This window comes from Homarus americanus, unplaced genomic scaffold (assembly GCF_018991925.1).
Source record: "Homarus americanus isolate GMGI-L3 unplaced genomic scaffold, GMGI_Hamer_2.0 scaffold10135, whole genome shotgun sequence".
Taxonomy (NCBI): Eukaryota; Metazoa; Arthropoda; class Malacostraca; order Decapoda; family Nephropidae; genus Homarus; species Homarus americanus.
Genome location: NW_024756215.1, coordinates 184,543 through 201,337, shown reverse-complemented (window position 1 = coordinate 201,337; position 16,795 = coordinate 184,543). Strand labels below are relative to the sequence as shown.

General features: G+C 39.0%; 2 protein-coding genes across 3 annotated transcripts in view; one reads left to right on the top strand and one right to left on the bottom strand.

Moving 5' to 3' along the window:
• Positions 1–110: 110 nt before the first annotated feature.
• Positions 111–10,022, bottom strand: LOC121856743 (39S ribosomal protein L42, mitochondrial-like). The gene is made up of 4 exons (XM_042352434.1): positions 9,879–10,022; positions 6,290–6,426; positions 5,191–5,342; positions 111–411 (listed from the first exon to the last, which is right to left on the bottom strand). The coding sequence occupies exons 1-4, from the start codon at positions 9,922–9,924 to the stop codon at positions 357–359; spliced, it is 390 nt and encodes a 129-aa protein (XP_042208368.1). The 5' UTR covers positions 9,925–10,022; the 3' UTR covers positions 111–356.
• A 232-nt stretch (positions 10,023–10,254) lies between these two features.
• The window catches only part of LOC121856737 (cullin-2-like), a 93,090-nt gene continuing 86,549 nt past the window's right edge, over positions 10,255–16,795 (top strand). The window contains exon 1 of one of the 2 annotated variants that reach the window (XM_042352421.1): positions 10,255–10,340. The gene's annotated coding sequence lies outside the window, so the exon portion shown is untranslated. Of the gene's footprint in view, positions 10,341–10,487; positions 10,509–16,795 lie in introns of those variants that run through there. The other variant, XM_042352423.1, reaches the window with a different exon arrangement.

Genomic DNA, 16,795 nt, shown 5'->3' with positions numbered 1-16,795 from the left:
AAACTTTCAGAGATACAATCATCATCATTGAGGGGGGTTACCTGCCAGAACAGGTGTTTAATGTGGATGAGACTGGATTATTTTGAAGAAAATACCAGATAGAACAAACATTACCTAAGAGGAGAAGAGTGAGCCAGGTTTTACGAATATAGCTGTACTAAATATCTATAATCTTTAAATGTTTTAAAATATGTTTGGTGTCCAGAGTAAAGTCGGACTTACAAACAAGCCTCAGGAATGTACCTCGTTCGTAAGTATAGGAGCATTGTTATTAAAGTTATTAATGGATTGTACTTTCTTTTTTTTTATTTGCAAGAGAAGAGTGGACTGTTCTAATATCCTCTGGAATTTCATAATCATAAATATTCTCTGTCTCGAGGAGGATTCCTCTTGGCAAAGCGCTTCTCTGGTCTGAAAAAAATAATTCAAATTTAATAAAATGTAGTTTCACTTTTAGAATAACAACATTCCATAGTTTAAAACCTGGATGTTATAACAATATATCAAAAACATGTACAGTATATATTTTTCAGAGACCAATTACAGGGCCAATATCAAACCTGTAGGAAATGCAGGTATACTGTACTTATTTTCCCCTAAGACTTTAGTGGTAAGATCACCGATATGAATTGAGGCACAAAATGCTATTGTGACAGGAAATATAAATTGTTGACAATGCAAACCACGGATAATCATTTATGAAGAAGGTATAGAACCCCCCCCAAAAAAAGTACAGTACTGTACAGTTACCAGCATACATTGTCTGCAGAAATATGAATGTGTTACAAGTCATATTACAAATAGAGTACAGTATTTAAAGTATCCATTTCCTTACATGGAATTGGCACAAAGAAGCAAAAGCAGAAATGATTTTTGAAACAATAATATGACACATACAAAAAATATCAGCAATCCCATGATAGCAATGTTTAGTTAATTGTTATAAACAATGTGGTATGATCGGACTTTGGTATCATCATAAAACCTAGGGCGAGAGGCAGACTTTGCAAGCTCAAGATTTTTTTTTTTTTTTTTTTTACGGGAATTAGCCAACCCGGGCACAGGTCAAACGACCCACAACGGAGCCTGGGGGGCGAAAAAAAAGAACGGAAAGAAATTGAAAATATAGAAAAAAGGTTATACTGTATTAATCTACACCACGAAGATGCCGGAAAACCAGCTTTTTAAAGTGAGACAGATTGTAAGAGCATGGAAACACAGAAGAAGGCAAAGCATTCCACAGTTTGGCTGTGTGAGGAAAGAAGGAGGTACTATAACGGGTTATTCTCGTGTGACCGATATCCACAGAGAAATGGTGGGCACCGCGGGCAAGACGTGTGTTACGAACCCACGGCCTTACCGGCGGTACACAGGATGCCAAATCCCCTGAACATTGCCCGTTAAAGTACCTGTAAAAGAGAGAGAGTGAAGCAACATTGCGGCGAAGAGAAAGGGGAGAGAGATTGTCGACTAAAGGAGGAGAGTTAATAAGACGAAATGCCTTTGATTCCACCCTATCTAATAGTTGGACAGAAGAAGAGCCACCCCAGATATGAGAGCAGTACTCCAAGTTAGGACGAATGAATCCCTTATATACTTGGAGCAACTGCTCAGGAGTGAAGTAGCTGCGGCATCTGTACAGCATTCCCAACTTTCGGGAGGCAGCTTTAGTTATACTAAGGATGTGTGATTTCCAGGACATATTGGAGGAAATGGTGAGGCCTAACATATTTATTTCAGAATTTGGGGGGATGATAGCGTCCTGAAATGTAATTGGTGGGAGATTGTCTACTTTACAAAGTGTAACTGGTAAATATTGAGTTTTGTTACTATTGAACTTAACCAAGTTTGTATCTCCCCATTCAGAGATGCTGCACAGATCTGCGTTGATAGAAGTAATGATATCAGTTCTAGAAACATATCTAGTTTGAGAGTTAGGAGGAAGGGGAAAATGTGAGGAAGAGTGAAGAGTAGAATCATCGGCGTAAGAATGGATAGAATTAGTTGTAGTGTGAAGTAAATCATTGATAAAAAGAAGAAAGAGAGTTGGTGAAAGAACAGAACCCTGTGGGACACCACTATTGGTAGAGAAAGAGCGAGAAATCGATCCCTCGACAACAACTGCCATGGATCGATTCTCAAGGAAGCTCGAGATGAGAGAACAAAGTGGGGGAGAGAAACCAAAAGAGGCAAGTTTAGATAGCAAAGACTTGTGCCATACCCTGTCAAATGCTTTGGAGATGTCGAGGGCCACGACAAAAGTTTCCCCATAATCCCTAAGAGAAGATGACCAAAGATGGGTGCAATAGGAGAGCAGATCACCAGTAGATCTCGCCTGGCGAAAGCCATACTGGTGATCCGACAAAAGAGAAAGGCGTTCAAGGTGATGGAGAAAATGGAGTTCAAGATAGTTTCGAAAATCTTAGAGAGGGATGAAGTTAGGGCAATGGGGCGATAGTTAGAGGGATTAGAATGGTCACCCTTCTTCGGGATGGGCTGAACCAAGGCATGCTTCCAAGAAGAAGGAAAAGTTTTCGTTTTGAGGCAAAGGCGAAAGAGGCGAGCAAGCACAGGGGCCAGGGCTTCAGCACACTCCCTCAGAACACGAGGGGGTATTCCGTCCGGTCCATGCGCCTTACTCACATCCAACCTGGATAACACACCGGCAACCCTGCGAGTGGAGATTATAGGAAAGTGCATAGGTTCAGTAGGAGGTGCAGGGGTAGGAGGGGTAGAGTGGGAATCGTCTAAGGTGGAATTAGAGGAGAATAAGGTGCCAAAGAGGTTGGCTTTCTCAGGGGGAGAGTTGGCTATAGAGTTATTGGGACGGAAGAGGGGAGGAAAAGAAGGCGTGCAGAAGTTGTTACAGATGTTTTTAGCTAAGGACCAGAAGGATTTACTAGAGGAAGAATTAGTCAGGACAGCAGTCTTTCTTTTAATAAAATTCCGCTTGGCCCTACGAAGAATAGCCTTACAACGATTCCTAGAAGTAATGAAAGAGGTGTGGGTAATAGGAGGAGATAGTTTCATAGCTCGATATGCCCTATCTCTCACCCTGCAAGCAAGAGAGCAGGAGCGATCAAACCATGATTGTAATGTGAAAGTTTTGGTAGAAGATGGGATAAATGCACTCATACCGCCCTGTATAACCCCAGCAATGCTGTCAGCACATACTGAGGCATACCGAGTGGAAAAGCAACATTCATCCCGAGGAAAGTCGGTGAAGAATTCTCGCAAGGATTGCCAGCTTGCCCTCCGATAGTGCCATAGTTGACGTTTAGAGGGGGGTGGGGGAGGTGGTCGTGCCCAGTTTGATTTAATAGAAATAAGGTTGTGATCAGAAGACCCTAAGGGGGCAAAAATTGAGTATGAATAGTGTGAGGGGGTTAGAGGTAAAACAAAGATCAAGAATGTTAGCAAGTTGATCGTGTCGATCAGGAACGCGTGTAGGGTGTTTGATTATTTGTTCCAAATCATTAAGTAAGGAAAAAGAGAGTGCCTCAGCTCCACCTGGGTCATCCCTTGCAGAGCCAAGCCATCAGTACATTGAAATCCCCTAGGTAGAGGATCTCAGTGTTGGGGTGTGTGGATAGCAACGACTCATGGCAAGAAGTGAGATAGTCAAAGAGTTCGAAATAGTTGGTAGAGTTGGGAGAACAGTATAGGAAACAAAGAAAAATAGTCACAGTAGGTAGAGATATTTTGAGCCAGATGACATCAGAAAGGGGAGATTCAAGATCCGTGAGTCGGGCTATAGGTGTACGTGTATTGCAGTAGGTGCATACACCTCCCTTAGAACAGAAGTAGGTATAAAGGTTGTAGTTAGAGACTTGAAAAGGTTTGGGTGAAGCTGCTTTGGTCAGTTGAAGTTCGGAGAGTAGTAAGAGATCGGGGGAAGAGGTTAATAGATGGTGCTCCACAGAAGAAAAATTGGATCTCAGTCCGCGAATGTTGGAGAAATGAAGCGTGAAAAAAGCCGATCCTCCAGCAACCGTAGTGGCGTCAGTTGAGGCCCCAGTAGCTTGATGATGATCAGGTCGGCCCTGGGGTCCACAACCTTCCCGACCAGTGGGACCCATCCGAGAAGGCCCCGCTTCAGTATTAATATCAACTGACATAGGAAAATAAAATAGAATGACAAAATTTTGGTACAAATGAGGCGGTCGTAAGTCCGGGTGGTTGTAAGTCGGGGAGTACCGGTAGCTGTATATTGAACACATTTCTTTGGGTCGATTCTCCTGTTCAACAGTTCTACAACTCCAATATCAGGTTAATGTACCTTCAGTAGTGTTTAAAATTCCTCTCTCTTATCAAGGAACGTGTCATGTGCGACCCAAGAACACAGGATTCTTACCCTTTCCCCCCATCAAATTAAGGCTTATATTACGGTGCACTTCACCATGTCTACATGACTGTTTTCATTATTACCTATTTTGACTGTTTTTGATATCTTCATTAAAGTTCAGCAAATTGTAAATCCATCTCATAAAATATTTTATTACTTTGTATTACTACTGTACAGGTAGTTTTTACCATTAACAATCAGGCATATTACGGAATGTTGTAAAATTTTCACAGACATATTCATGATTTATTACCCCAAACCTACAAAATAAGACAAATTACGAAATTCAATAAAAATTTGCTTGAGTAATAACTAAAATAGTTAAAAAATCCAATGTGGTTTTCACAAAACATTGTTTTTGTCAGCTTGCCCTTGGTACTTGCAATGCCTCATATACTGTACTGTGCTAATTTAACCAAATTATCTGTGTAAAGAAAACTTAATACATTGTACAGAGAAGGATAATACAAGGGGAATCATGTAATAAAAAAAAACATGCTTTTGACAATTGAACTAATTTAGAGGAACCAATCAAACTTTTGTAAAGTTTATATTCCTTTCATTATATTAACAAAGGAGAGAGCTAACTGACTGATATAAATCTAATGTATTACTAAATAAAATTATAAGGGTGAGGGTAATTTCCCCAAAACTGAATGACTTGCTAAGAACTACAGTTCAGTACAAACAACTGAGTTCTACACAGGTAGTCGAATGGATCATGGTAACAGATGTGTAACAAAAAGAGTGAACTTTAGCATTATCATGAACCAACATTATTTCTCGCAATACTGTAGTAATACATTCTACAATGATTTTTATAATGAATGCTTAGTCTTCCTCACCTTGGGAACCATCGATGCTTTGTAGTAAAAGTGAGTTCCCGGAGATCCTTGTTGATGAAAAATGGATGCTTCTTCTGGAACAAATGCTTCATTTCCTTGTTGTACTGAACTTTCAATATTGAGTCTGATTCTTGAGTTGTCTGGGGTAATGGCTGAAATGGTAGGAAAAAAGACATTCCTCTTGTGTAACTTTTCTTTCCATGTGTCTGTGTTCACACAATATACCGGTATGTATGTCTCTACATCCATGAAATCATCTGCTTTTATGACTAGACAGAAATTGCAGAATTGACTAAGAATATTTTGTATTATTATGCAGCTCTCAGAAATAATCATATCCATTTCTCTCATTAAAACATTGCATCAATTCCTTGTCATGGCATGTGCTGATTGAATCAACTTAGTTCAAGAACAGTTTCTAGCCTCCAGAAAGGCAACTGTTGTACAAAGTGTCTCTCATTTTAAAGAGACACTGTGATGGGTAAGTTTGGAAGACTAGTATAATTGGAGTAAATATCAAATCCACCCTAACTGTAACTGACATCACAGGGGGCTGTATGAACACTTAACCCCTTCTTCCCTTGAGTAAGCAAGAGGAGAAGTACTAGGGCTTAATCAAAAAAATTAATCTCAAACTCTAATATTGGTATTATGTATACTTTTTCTACCATTACCCTAGCTCATTCATAAACCCAAATAAAAACAACAATGTGAAGAGCTGACACAATTTACTGCCATTACCAGAATATTTTTCATCACCTCATTAAAATACAAGCAAGATCATCCACTGATTCATCACCTCAGATATCCAAGCTTCTTCTCTGTATACAGTACTCTGTACTACCAAAATTCTACTAACTTATTACACTGTTCACAAACACACCACATTCAACAAAACTTAATTTCAGATCTATTTTATGCTGCATATTTATAAATTATTTGAGACTGTTTTCAAGCCACTGAATACACAAAACAATCATATACTGTACTGTACCATAAATTTGTCTCTACAGTACATTTCAGTATATCATAGTTATACAAACAGACCTAAACTCACCTAGTTCAAGACAAATGCTATTCTGCAATACACATACAGTACCTTAGTCATTTCATATGGCACTTGAGGTTCAGGATGCCAACACACAATAGTGTTCCCATCATCAGTTACAACCACAGCCTCCTCTCTGCCACGATCTTTCCAAGCCTGCTGGAAGCTACTAAGCTGTAGACGTCTTTCTGCAATAAATTAATAAAGTCAGAAACACAGCAGTCTAGGATAAATTCCTCTTCACATGTTAACTAAATTAAAGTTTGATTGAAATTTAACTCAAGAAACCTTAAAGATCTTGTTTAATATCAGTGAACATAATGTCTTTCATAATTACCCCAATATTTTTACTCTACTTTAAAACCTAACTTACTGTACTTTTGTCCCATGACTTTAAAATCAGCATACAGTAGTGCAGTACTGTATATGAGTACAGTGCAGGACAAATTCTCTTGGAGCAAAATATGAGTGACCGATGCTGTAATATCAAATTTACCTTACCTAAAATACAGCAGTTATATTGTGCGAAAAGAACCACCTGGAGAAGCACAAGTTGATCAATGATTCCCAACATGGCTTCACAAGTGGGCATTCATGTCTAACTAATCTATTAACATTCTTTTCAGCTGTTTTCGAATCATTGGACGACGGGCATGACTATGATGAGGTATATCTTGACTTTTGCAAAGCCTTAGACAGAGTCCCCCACGAAAGACTAATACGAAAAGTGGACGCTCATGGCATTGGAGGAGATATTCTAAAATGGATTAGGGTGTGGTTACAGGACAGGAAATAGCGAGTGAGCATTAATGGCAGTAAATCCGATTGGAGTAACGTCAATAGTGGAGTACCCCAAGGCTCAGCACTTGGACCATTATTATTTATTATATATACTGTATATGTAAACGACATAGATATCAGCGTAGACAGCAACATAAGTAAATTCACTGATGACACTAAAATAGGGCGAGTAATTAATTAAATCTGACATGGATTCTGCAAAATTACAGGAAGACAATAAAATTTTTCGAATGGTCTGAAAAATGGCAGATGCAATTCAATGTGGACAAATGTAAAGTACTTAGTCTAGGAGATGTAAACCGAGAAACCAGATGAACAATGATGTTATAGATTAATACGACTGTGAGAAATATCTAGTAGTCATGATAATCTTAAACCAAGTAAACAATGTGTATTTGCTCGAAACAAGGCTCACAAAGTACTTGGGTTTATACAAAGAGTGTTAGTTACAAGACTAGCGAGGTCATCCTAAAACTATATCTTGCGCTTGTGAGACCTCACTTGGATTACGCAGTTCAATTCTGGTCACCGCACTACAGAATGGATATAGAATCCCAAGAAAGAATTCAGAGGAGAATGAAAAGACTAATCCCGGGCATTAGGAACCTTGCGAGTACAGAGACAGGTTAAAGCATCTTAATTTGCACTCCCTCGAGAGACGTAGAGTGAGGGGCGATATGATCGAGGTGTATAAATGGAAGTCAGGGCTAAACAAAGGTGACATTACAAAGGTACTTAAAATATCCAATCAGGAGCGAACTTGTAACAATAGTTTTAAATTAGACAAATTTAGATTTAGGCACGATATAGGTAAACATTGGTTTGGAAACAGAGTAGTGGATGAGTGGAACAAGTACCAAACATCATCATTAACTCAAATACGCTGGATAGCTTCAAACATCGGTTGGATAGATATATGAGCGATAGGGGTTGGGTGTAAATGGGACTGCCCAGTATGGGCCAATAGGCCTGCTGCAGTTTCCCCCATTCTTATGTTCACAATGGAGATGGCAGGTGGGTTTTGGAATCCTTTCCGCAGATAAAACATATGCTGCCATATGGCAGCAGGGTCTACCAACAGACAACACATTATGCTTCCAATATCTTCCCAGGCAGTAGTGCCTCCCTGTTTGGTAGCTGCCTACTACTACAAGTGATATCACAGGTAAGAAAGCATTCAGGTCCAATGGTGAAATGTCCTACAGTAGGTAGTTAAGACACACAACTTGTCTAAACTATTACCTATTTTTGGAGTAAGACTTGTGAATTTTTGGGATAACCTGCCAAAGAACGTTTTGACGGCACCGAGTGTGAGCTCATTCGAGACCAGACTTGACCAACACTGGAGCAAGTACAGATACTACTGTAAATTATGGAGCTAGTACATGCCAACAAGTGTGGAACAGAGATGTTACTAACACACCAATCAGTAAAGTATAGTTACGGTCATCCCTGTAATTAGATATCCAACCAAACCTAGTCACAGAACCCAGGAACTATATCTAACCCAACAAGGGGCTTCCCCCAGACCCCCCCCCCCCTTTCTGGTGGGGATTAAATTCCGAAGATTTCCCCGGATGACCAAAACTAAATTAATACCTAAAGTAAAATAAAGACTTTTCCAAGTTCCAAAATATCACAATTTTTTTTCACAGTGGCTACTCTTATGCTAGTCCTATTGTGCATGTTTGTAATGAATATTGCAGGATAAAACACCGTTAAAAACTGTCAAATGCCACTAAAATGATGTCTTTATATTACTTGTATGTGAAGAAATTAATTACAGTATTTACCCTAAATATTCCTCTCAAAAACCTACCATGTCGGCGTGTGTTGTCATCTGCTCTTTGTTTGTTTCAGTGCAACAACCAAGCCACTCAGTTTGAGCTTCAACAAAGCTGTTTTCATTGGTACAGTTGCGGAAATGTATTCCTACACCCCGTGGTAACCCGTGTCTCCAAATGGGCAACCCATATGACCTAGTTCTACAGTATAGCAAACCTATCCACCAATCACGTCAGTCGTTACGCAACAAATACCCATTAATTTATAAGTAGTGACACTACTACTGCAAAGTTGCTGTTTAGAGACAGGTTACCATAACGGTGTAGGAACACATTTCCCCAACTGTACCAGATATCAAAATAAGTACTTTCTGCTGTATATGGCGAGGGGTCTGACTAGTTAGGTAGGTTTCTTTGGCTGGCGTATGAATTTTTTTGTAGCCTGTTATGTGCTTAACCATTTAGCATGGAGGTCAGTGAAACGGCACAATGATTCTGACGAGTTAATCGATATACTCGTAAGTAGTCATTCAGTAAAACCTACATATACTGATTCCACATATACATTACGTTATGGGATATTTTGCCGTGACTGGCTAAGTTCCTACTAACACTATTTTACCGTGAGTGTGCTCTGATTGGCTAAGTACTTTCTGTTTAATATGATGGAGGGGGGGGGGTCCACCTCCTGGCCAGGAAGTTAGAGGGTTAGGTAGGTTTCTTTGGTTGGTTAGGTCAGGTTCTAGTAAATGTCGCCTCTTTTATAATGATAAGTTTACATGGACAACAGAAACATGGTTAGGTATGTCTACAACTACACGACGATCAGGGCGAAATAAATGATGTCATGGTCACGGTAATGGACAATTAACCAATCAGAGCACACTCATGGTAAAGTAGTATTTAGTTAGTAATTACCCAGGTTATGGCAAGATATCCACTGGCCATACTGTATACATTATCATTCACCATACATAAACATTGCCTGTATTTTAGCTAAAGATAGACGTTTAAGACATTTCCATTGATGTCCTGTTCTAAACCCAAAGGCTCACCTATAGTCGAGGTAGTAAGTGTCCTGGCAGCCCTACACAGCGCCATCACTCAAGAGTTAAACCTGTAATGGAGACACAGACCATCAGTCGCCTCTATCACAACACTCAACTATAATAACCATGTGATTCACTAAAATTTGCGATATTTTGTGTTATCATTAAAAATTTCCTTGACACGATGTATAAAACTTGTAATGATATAATGTTTCCTTGGTTATAATATGTTTTATGGCTATTACTTATTTACCGGATGAATGTGTTAAATTAGTGCGTATTGAATAGTTGAAAGTTACTAAATAAATATTAATAAAAAAATATATAATACAACATAATAATCCTTTTTGTTTGATATAAAAGTAATATATAAGAAATATTGGCCAAGGCATAACGACATTGCTAGACGACAGGCCACCACCAAGGATTGTTTACATGCATTTTATTATCTATTTCTAGCTGCTTCAGGTATTGTATAGTGAATATTGTCTCAGTATATGGAGTTGGGTTTATTTCTGGGAGGATGAAGGTATGAGTGTTGGGGTGTGGGTGGGTGTGGGTGTGAGGGCGGGGGTGAGGTAGAGGCTGGGGGTCTGGATCAGCTGTTGGTCTCCTCGCTGCCACTCACTACACCAGGTAATGTGTCTCCTGGCCTCTAATACCCGGACACAAGGCTCTCATCAACCAAGGACAGGTAGAGGATGTGTTGTAGGGTGTAATCCTCCCTTGGCTTGTTTGATGGTTGATGAAATTGTTTTGGAATAATAATGATAACATATCTAGGTTCTTCAGTACAACTTAAAGTAATTGTAGGGATTATTACCTTTACAGAACTTTGAATAAACAAAGTCTCTTACTAAAATATTACAAATTTATTGTAAACGTAATATAAATGAATAAAAGAATGGGCCATTACTGTATTTTTTATGAAACAAATACAAACTGAGTATTTGCTCACTTTAGTGAAAATAGCACGTGAGGTATTTCCACACTTTACATTAAATCCCTTTCTTACCCTACCCAAGGACAATAAACAGTAAGGACACACTGCTGTAATGTGAAATAAACTTCAGCTCCATCACACTACCCATAGTGACCAGAGGGTGACCAAGGACTATGGCCTTGCCTTGGTTGACATTTGCTTCATTTTTTAGAACATAACATAAGAAAATGAGTCTGCAATAGGCCAGTTGGCCTGTGCATGGCAGCTCCTGTCAAGAGTTACTACCACTCTCTATCATCCATGAATCTACGTAGCCTCCTTTTAAAACTTTCCAGAGTTCCCGCACTTACTACAAAGTTGCTATGCTTGTTCCACTCGTCTACCACCCTATTTGTGAACCAGTTTCTTCCTATCTCCCTCCACAACCTAAACTATCTAACTTAAATCCTTTGCTACGAGTCCTGTCCTGCTCAGATATTATAAGAACTTTATCTATATCCCCTTTATTGATTCCTTTCACCCACTTAAATACTTTTATCATATCTCCCCGCACTCTTCGTCTTTCTAGGGAATGCAAGTTTAGTTTCTTTAACCTATCTTGATATGGAAGGTTTCTAAGTCCCGGAATCATTTTCGTCATTCTTCTCTGCACCGACTCCAGTGAATTGATATCCATTCTATAATAAGGGCACCAGAACTGAACGGCATAATCGAGGTGCAACCTGACTAGCGCAAGATATAGTTGCAATAAGACCTCTTCACTCTTATTACTTACACTTCTAGATATAAAACCCACTACTCTGTTTGCCTTATTTCGAACATTAACGCACTGTTTTCTAGGCCGTAGGTCCGGGCTTACAAGTACCCCTAAGTCTCTTTCACAAGTCGACTTCTCTAGGCTGATGTTGTTAAGGCTGTATACATTGACAGTATTTGTTCTTCCAATATTAAGTATGCTGCACTTGCTGGAGTTGAATTTCATTTGCCATTTTTCTGACCACTCCTGCAGTTTATTTAAATCCTCCTGTAGTACATTTGCATCCTGCCCTGAATTAATCTGTCGCTCTATTTTGGTGTCATCCGCAAACTTGCTTATGTCACTGCTGATCCCAGTATCTAGATCGTTTATGTAGATTATGAACAAGAGTGGGCCCAGTACTGACCCCTGGGGAACCCCACTGGTTACACAGCCCCACTCAGATTTAACACCATCTATGCTGACCCTCTGTATTCTATCTGTGAGCCACGATTTTATCCAATTTAAAACTTTCCCCTCGATACCATGGGCCTTAACTTTAGACAACTCATAAGGCTAAGGCATTTCTGTGAGCAGTCCTCCAAAAATGATATAGCAAAAAAAGAAGAAAAAAAATAGCAAAATATTATAAGGAAACACCAGGAGGGGCACTGGACATTTTGCTGATGGCATGGATGAAGCAACTCAATTTTTGAGCTTATTAGCAATTCAGATATTTTCCTTTTGCCAGACATGGCAAGGTAAATGTCTGAGGGTACTCCAGAAAACTGGATATTGCCTTACAATGTATACTTAAGAAATATAGCAAGTTTCTCGGCGTTAAGCATCACGATCGTCGCCGGTGAATTAAGTGATGTCACTCTTCGTTTTTCTTATATTTTGGGCAATATTATTATTGTTTTTGTTGTCAGACATGACAAGAACAATGTCTCATGGTCTTCTGGATGACCTGATATTGGTTGACATTGCAGAATTAAGAAACCACAAGAAATCTTCCTTTGCGTCTTGAAACAAGCACGGTGTTGACACCTGAAACCCACGTACAGTAGGCTTTCGCCAATAACGACTTCCACAATAACGTTTTCGACAATAACGGTAAGTTACAATAGATACCCATTTTCGATAATAACGTCTGGATTCTCTTGAATAACGGAGATTTTGCGGGAAGCATCCGCGTGCATCAATGATAGCGTTTGTTTGCCGCCATGTTGATGACGTAGTTGTCCGCTCCATCTCACTCTCACACACGCTCAGTGGAATACAGCGCTGCGCCCACATGTGAGATTTTCTCCTCTATAACCAGTGGTTGCTAGGGTCGGTGATCAATAATGGCTTCCGCATTTTTGCCTGTGGGGGTTAGGGGAGGTGGTGGAGGGAATGATTTGCTGCCTGAACGCCCGGGAACTTTTAAAGTGAATGAGAAAAAAGATCCCAAATCTAAGAGACAAACCCACAAGAAGCGTGCCTACTTGGTCAAGGAAAAAGAACAGATTGTTGAGCTCACTGTAAGTGGTGCATGGAACATTGATATTGTGAGGAAATTGAACCGTCCTGAGTCTACAGTGCGAAATATTAAGAGGAACTTTGAGGAGACCAAGAAGAGTATTGCGCTGGCTAAGAAATATTTCGGTAGTGATGGAAATGCGAGGCGAGCTATGAATGATGAAAGTGATAGAAACAGGTTGATAGTGATAACAGCATTTTCTTGTGAAATGGTTAGCTTGTAGAATGAAAGACAGTGCAAGTCTTAGCGGCCCTCAGATATGGAACAATCACCTCAAAAACTCCCCCAAGCTAAGTGTTATATTACTCAAACTCTATATTTTGATGAGTAAATAACGCTTCTTTTTTATTTCAGCGATCAAAAAGTGTTAGGAGGGCTTCTAAGGGGAAAAATTCGGTGAAATTCTTGGGGTGGCGGCACCAACAAACCCTTTTTACATGTATTTTAATGTCACACAAATAACGTTTTCGCTAATAACGGCGTTTTTCAGGCACCTATTAGACGTTATTGGCGAGAGCCTACTGTACCTGTGTTCTTAACTTAATTTTTAAGATTATTAAATATGTTCAGAGTTCTTTTTTGGCCACATATAGCAAGATGAGTGTCTAGCCTTCCTGTAAACACCTGATATCGACAAACATTCCAGAATTAAGGAGATACAAAAGAAATATGAACTCTTTTCAAACAAGTTCTCGGCTAGTCTAATGTGTTTATTTTATCAGAACTCTTGCAGGCATTTATCCATTTATCACAAGTTTTCTTATCTCTGGGATATCTGTAATACTTGAGATTTGAGCATTGTTGGTGCACCTGTATATTGCACAAATAACCTTAATTGTTGATACACTGGTCCTGGGTGCAGACGCTGGCACACACGTATGTTACCAGATGATACGTGTTTACAAGAGAGACGTCACCGAGCTGTGCATTGTGGGTACAACAAGTGCTTGGTGAACTATCCTTACAAGTATTTTATCCTTGTCCTGACCCACGTCCTAATGACCATCTAAAACCATAATACTGTGAAATAACACCTGTTGTCTTGCTCTAAAACCATGGTACAAGTAGCATTTTACTTCTTCACATTACTTCTAGTCTTGTCTCCTGTTTAATTTCCATGAATTATCATTTTGCAGCTTATTTTTGCATTACTTTGTCATTTATTGTATCATTATTTTTGGTTCGGTTGTATTATTTGCACTGAAGTGTGCATATACAGTACAGCATGCCCTTCAAATTCGCAGGGGTTAGGTTCTCAAAATGGCCGCGAATCGCCAAATCTGTGAACACCAATAACATTTGCTTACCGGGGGGGAGGGGGGGGGGACATTTTTACTTGTGTACAAAGAAATGTATATTCCCTTAATGCGTTTGCCTTTATGACAATTACAGTGGTCCCTTGATTAACAAATACAATTGGTTCCACAGAGTCGTTCGTTAACCAAAAATTTTGTTAATTGAATCTATTACCCTGTATTTCAATGGGATATTGGGTAATTGGTTCCAACCCACAGAAAAAGTACATACAAAGTGCTCTATGCCAGTAATAGAATTAACAAAACATTAAATATAAACTAAATACACTACTGTACTGTATACTGTATAATAGTAAATAAAAAATATAGAATACCTGTACAGTATTACCCCATGTAGCTTTACAAAGCTACACGGTTTCGGTTTCACTTTCAGCGATTTCTCATTTACACTACACGGTACCTTGGAAGGAACCGGACTTTCATTTTCCGCGGTGTATCTACTCATATACGCAGTGAAGTATAATTTTTTATTTTTTTATTTAGCTCATAAAATTCATACAAATTACCCTGCCAGAATATAATTTACATTGCTGGAATTCTTACAATATGATGATCATTTTGAATATAAACATCATGGATTTTGCATTAGACATACAAATTTTAGACCTAATGTAATAATTTGGTTTACACAAAGCAAATATTTTATAGTTTGTGCAAAATATATGAAGTTTACATTCAAAATATTCCCTGACCTGCAAGGAATCTAGAAATGTCAATTATATTATCCTAACTTTAGTCTGGGTTATTATTTATTACTAAAAATGTAAATACACTTTTTTCTCCCAATCGCTTCTCTGGTAGGGAGGGGGGGTGGGGTATTTTGATTGACAGATAGTGTCCTTGAAGAATATTTCTTTGTTTATTTACTGAAGATATTTGTTTTAGCTCATAAAATTCATACAAATTACCCGGCCAGAATATAATTTACATTGCTGGAATTCTTACAATATGATATTGATCATTTTGAATATAAACATCATGGATTTTGCATTAGACATACAAATTTTAGACCTAATGTAATAATTTGGTTTACACAAAGCAAATATTTTATCTTTTGTGCAAAATATATGAAGTTTACATTCAAAATATTCCCTGACCTGCAAGGAATCCAGAAATGTCAATTATATTATCCTAACTTTAGTCTGAGGTATTATTTATTACTAAACGTTAAAATCTAGTGTTTCACCCAATCATTTCTCAGAGAGGTAGGAGCTAGTGAGCTGGGAAGAGGGGGGGGATTTGAGTCCATTATTTGAATGGACATTAACCTGGTGACTGTATTTCTCTTAAATATTAATTGTGTGAGCATACCATTATAAAATTTAGATGTTATTTTTACTACAACATAGGTATTGTGTCGAAAAGGTGGAGTTTGGGGGTCGGGCCAGTCTCTATTGGAATTAATCCCATATGTTCTGTTGTTCACTTTTCGTGGTTTTCACTTTCCGCGGTACCCTGTGGGTTCAATTGACTGCGTAAATCTGGGTACTACTGTACTATATTTTAACTTACTTTGAGGTGTGTATGTCTTATTCTTGGCAGCTTTGTTTACATATTAAACAGCTGATATTAGAGGCAGTCAATGATGACATGCCATATTCTTTACAGAGTGCATTGGTTCTAATGCCTTCTTCACGTTTCATAATACTTTCTGCACTGTATATTATCATTATGTGAACTAAATTTCAGAATGACCAATAATTTTAATGTAAAAATGCAAAAATATTCAAGAGACCAACAAACTGGATGTTCACTGCACTGTAAACAAAGTTAAACTGAGAAGCGCTGGTGGGTGATTATCAGCTGATTGGCACACAAAAACTGTTCCCTGTACTGTATATATTATCAATACAGTCAACCCTCGCTTTACGCGGTCCCACTTAACGCGTTTCCACGTTTGCGCGGTACCCTGCCGAACACGGAATGCTCACTCTCCGCGGTGTGTGTACCCTTTTACGCGGAGAGCGGTGCGAGCAAGGTGCGCACAAGGTCGCCCAGTCATCAAAACATTACCGAGTTCTTCACCCGCCACCCACCACAGCCAGCCTATGTCAGTTATAGTGATAATGATAGTGAGGATATGGACTTATATGGACTTTGAGGGGTTTGACAAAGAGGCCCTGCAAGCCTCTGTGGTGGATAGTGATACAATTGATACAAGTGAGGGCCAATAATCTGCCCTCTGCCTCGGAACCAACCCCCCATCCCCGTGTGCCCAGCCATCTTTTCTACTAATGTAAGTGTTAAAAAACCTAATATTTTTGATATTTCTCTTAATTATTAATTGTGTGTGCATACCATCATAAAATTAAGAAGTTATTTTTACTACAACGTAGGTATTGTGCCTGAAAAAGTGGAGTTTGGGGGTCGGTCCGGTCTCTATTTCAATTAATCCCATATGTT

What these genes read in the sequence shown, in the direction of transcription:
- LOC121856743 (XM_042352434.1), bottom strand. Translation starts at nt 9,924, where the DNA reads ATGGCGCTGTGTAGGGCTGCCAGGACACTTACTACCTCGACTATAG. An exon ending in ACTTACTACCTCGACTATAG is followed by an intron (nt 6,427 to 9,878) that starts GTGAGCCTTTGG and finishes AATTTATTGCAG; the next exon opens with AAAGACGTCTACAGCTTAGT. An exon ending in AAGCATCGATGGTTCCCAAG is followed by an intron (nt 412 to 5,190) that starts GTGAGGAAGACT and finishes TATTTTTTTCAG; the next exon opens with ACCAGAGAAGCGCTTTGCCA.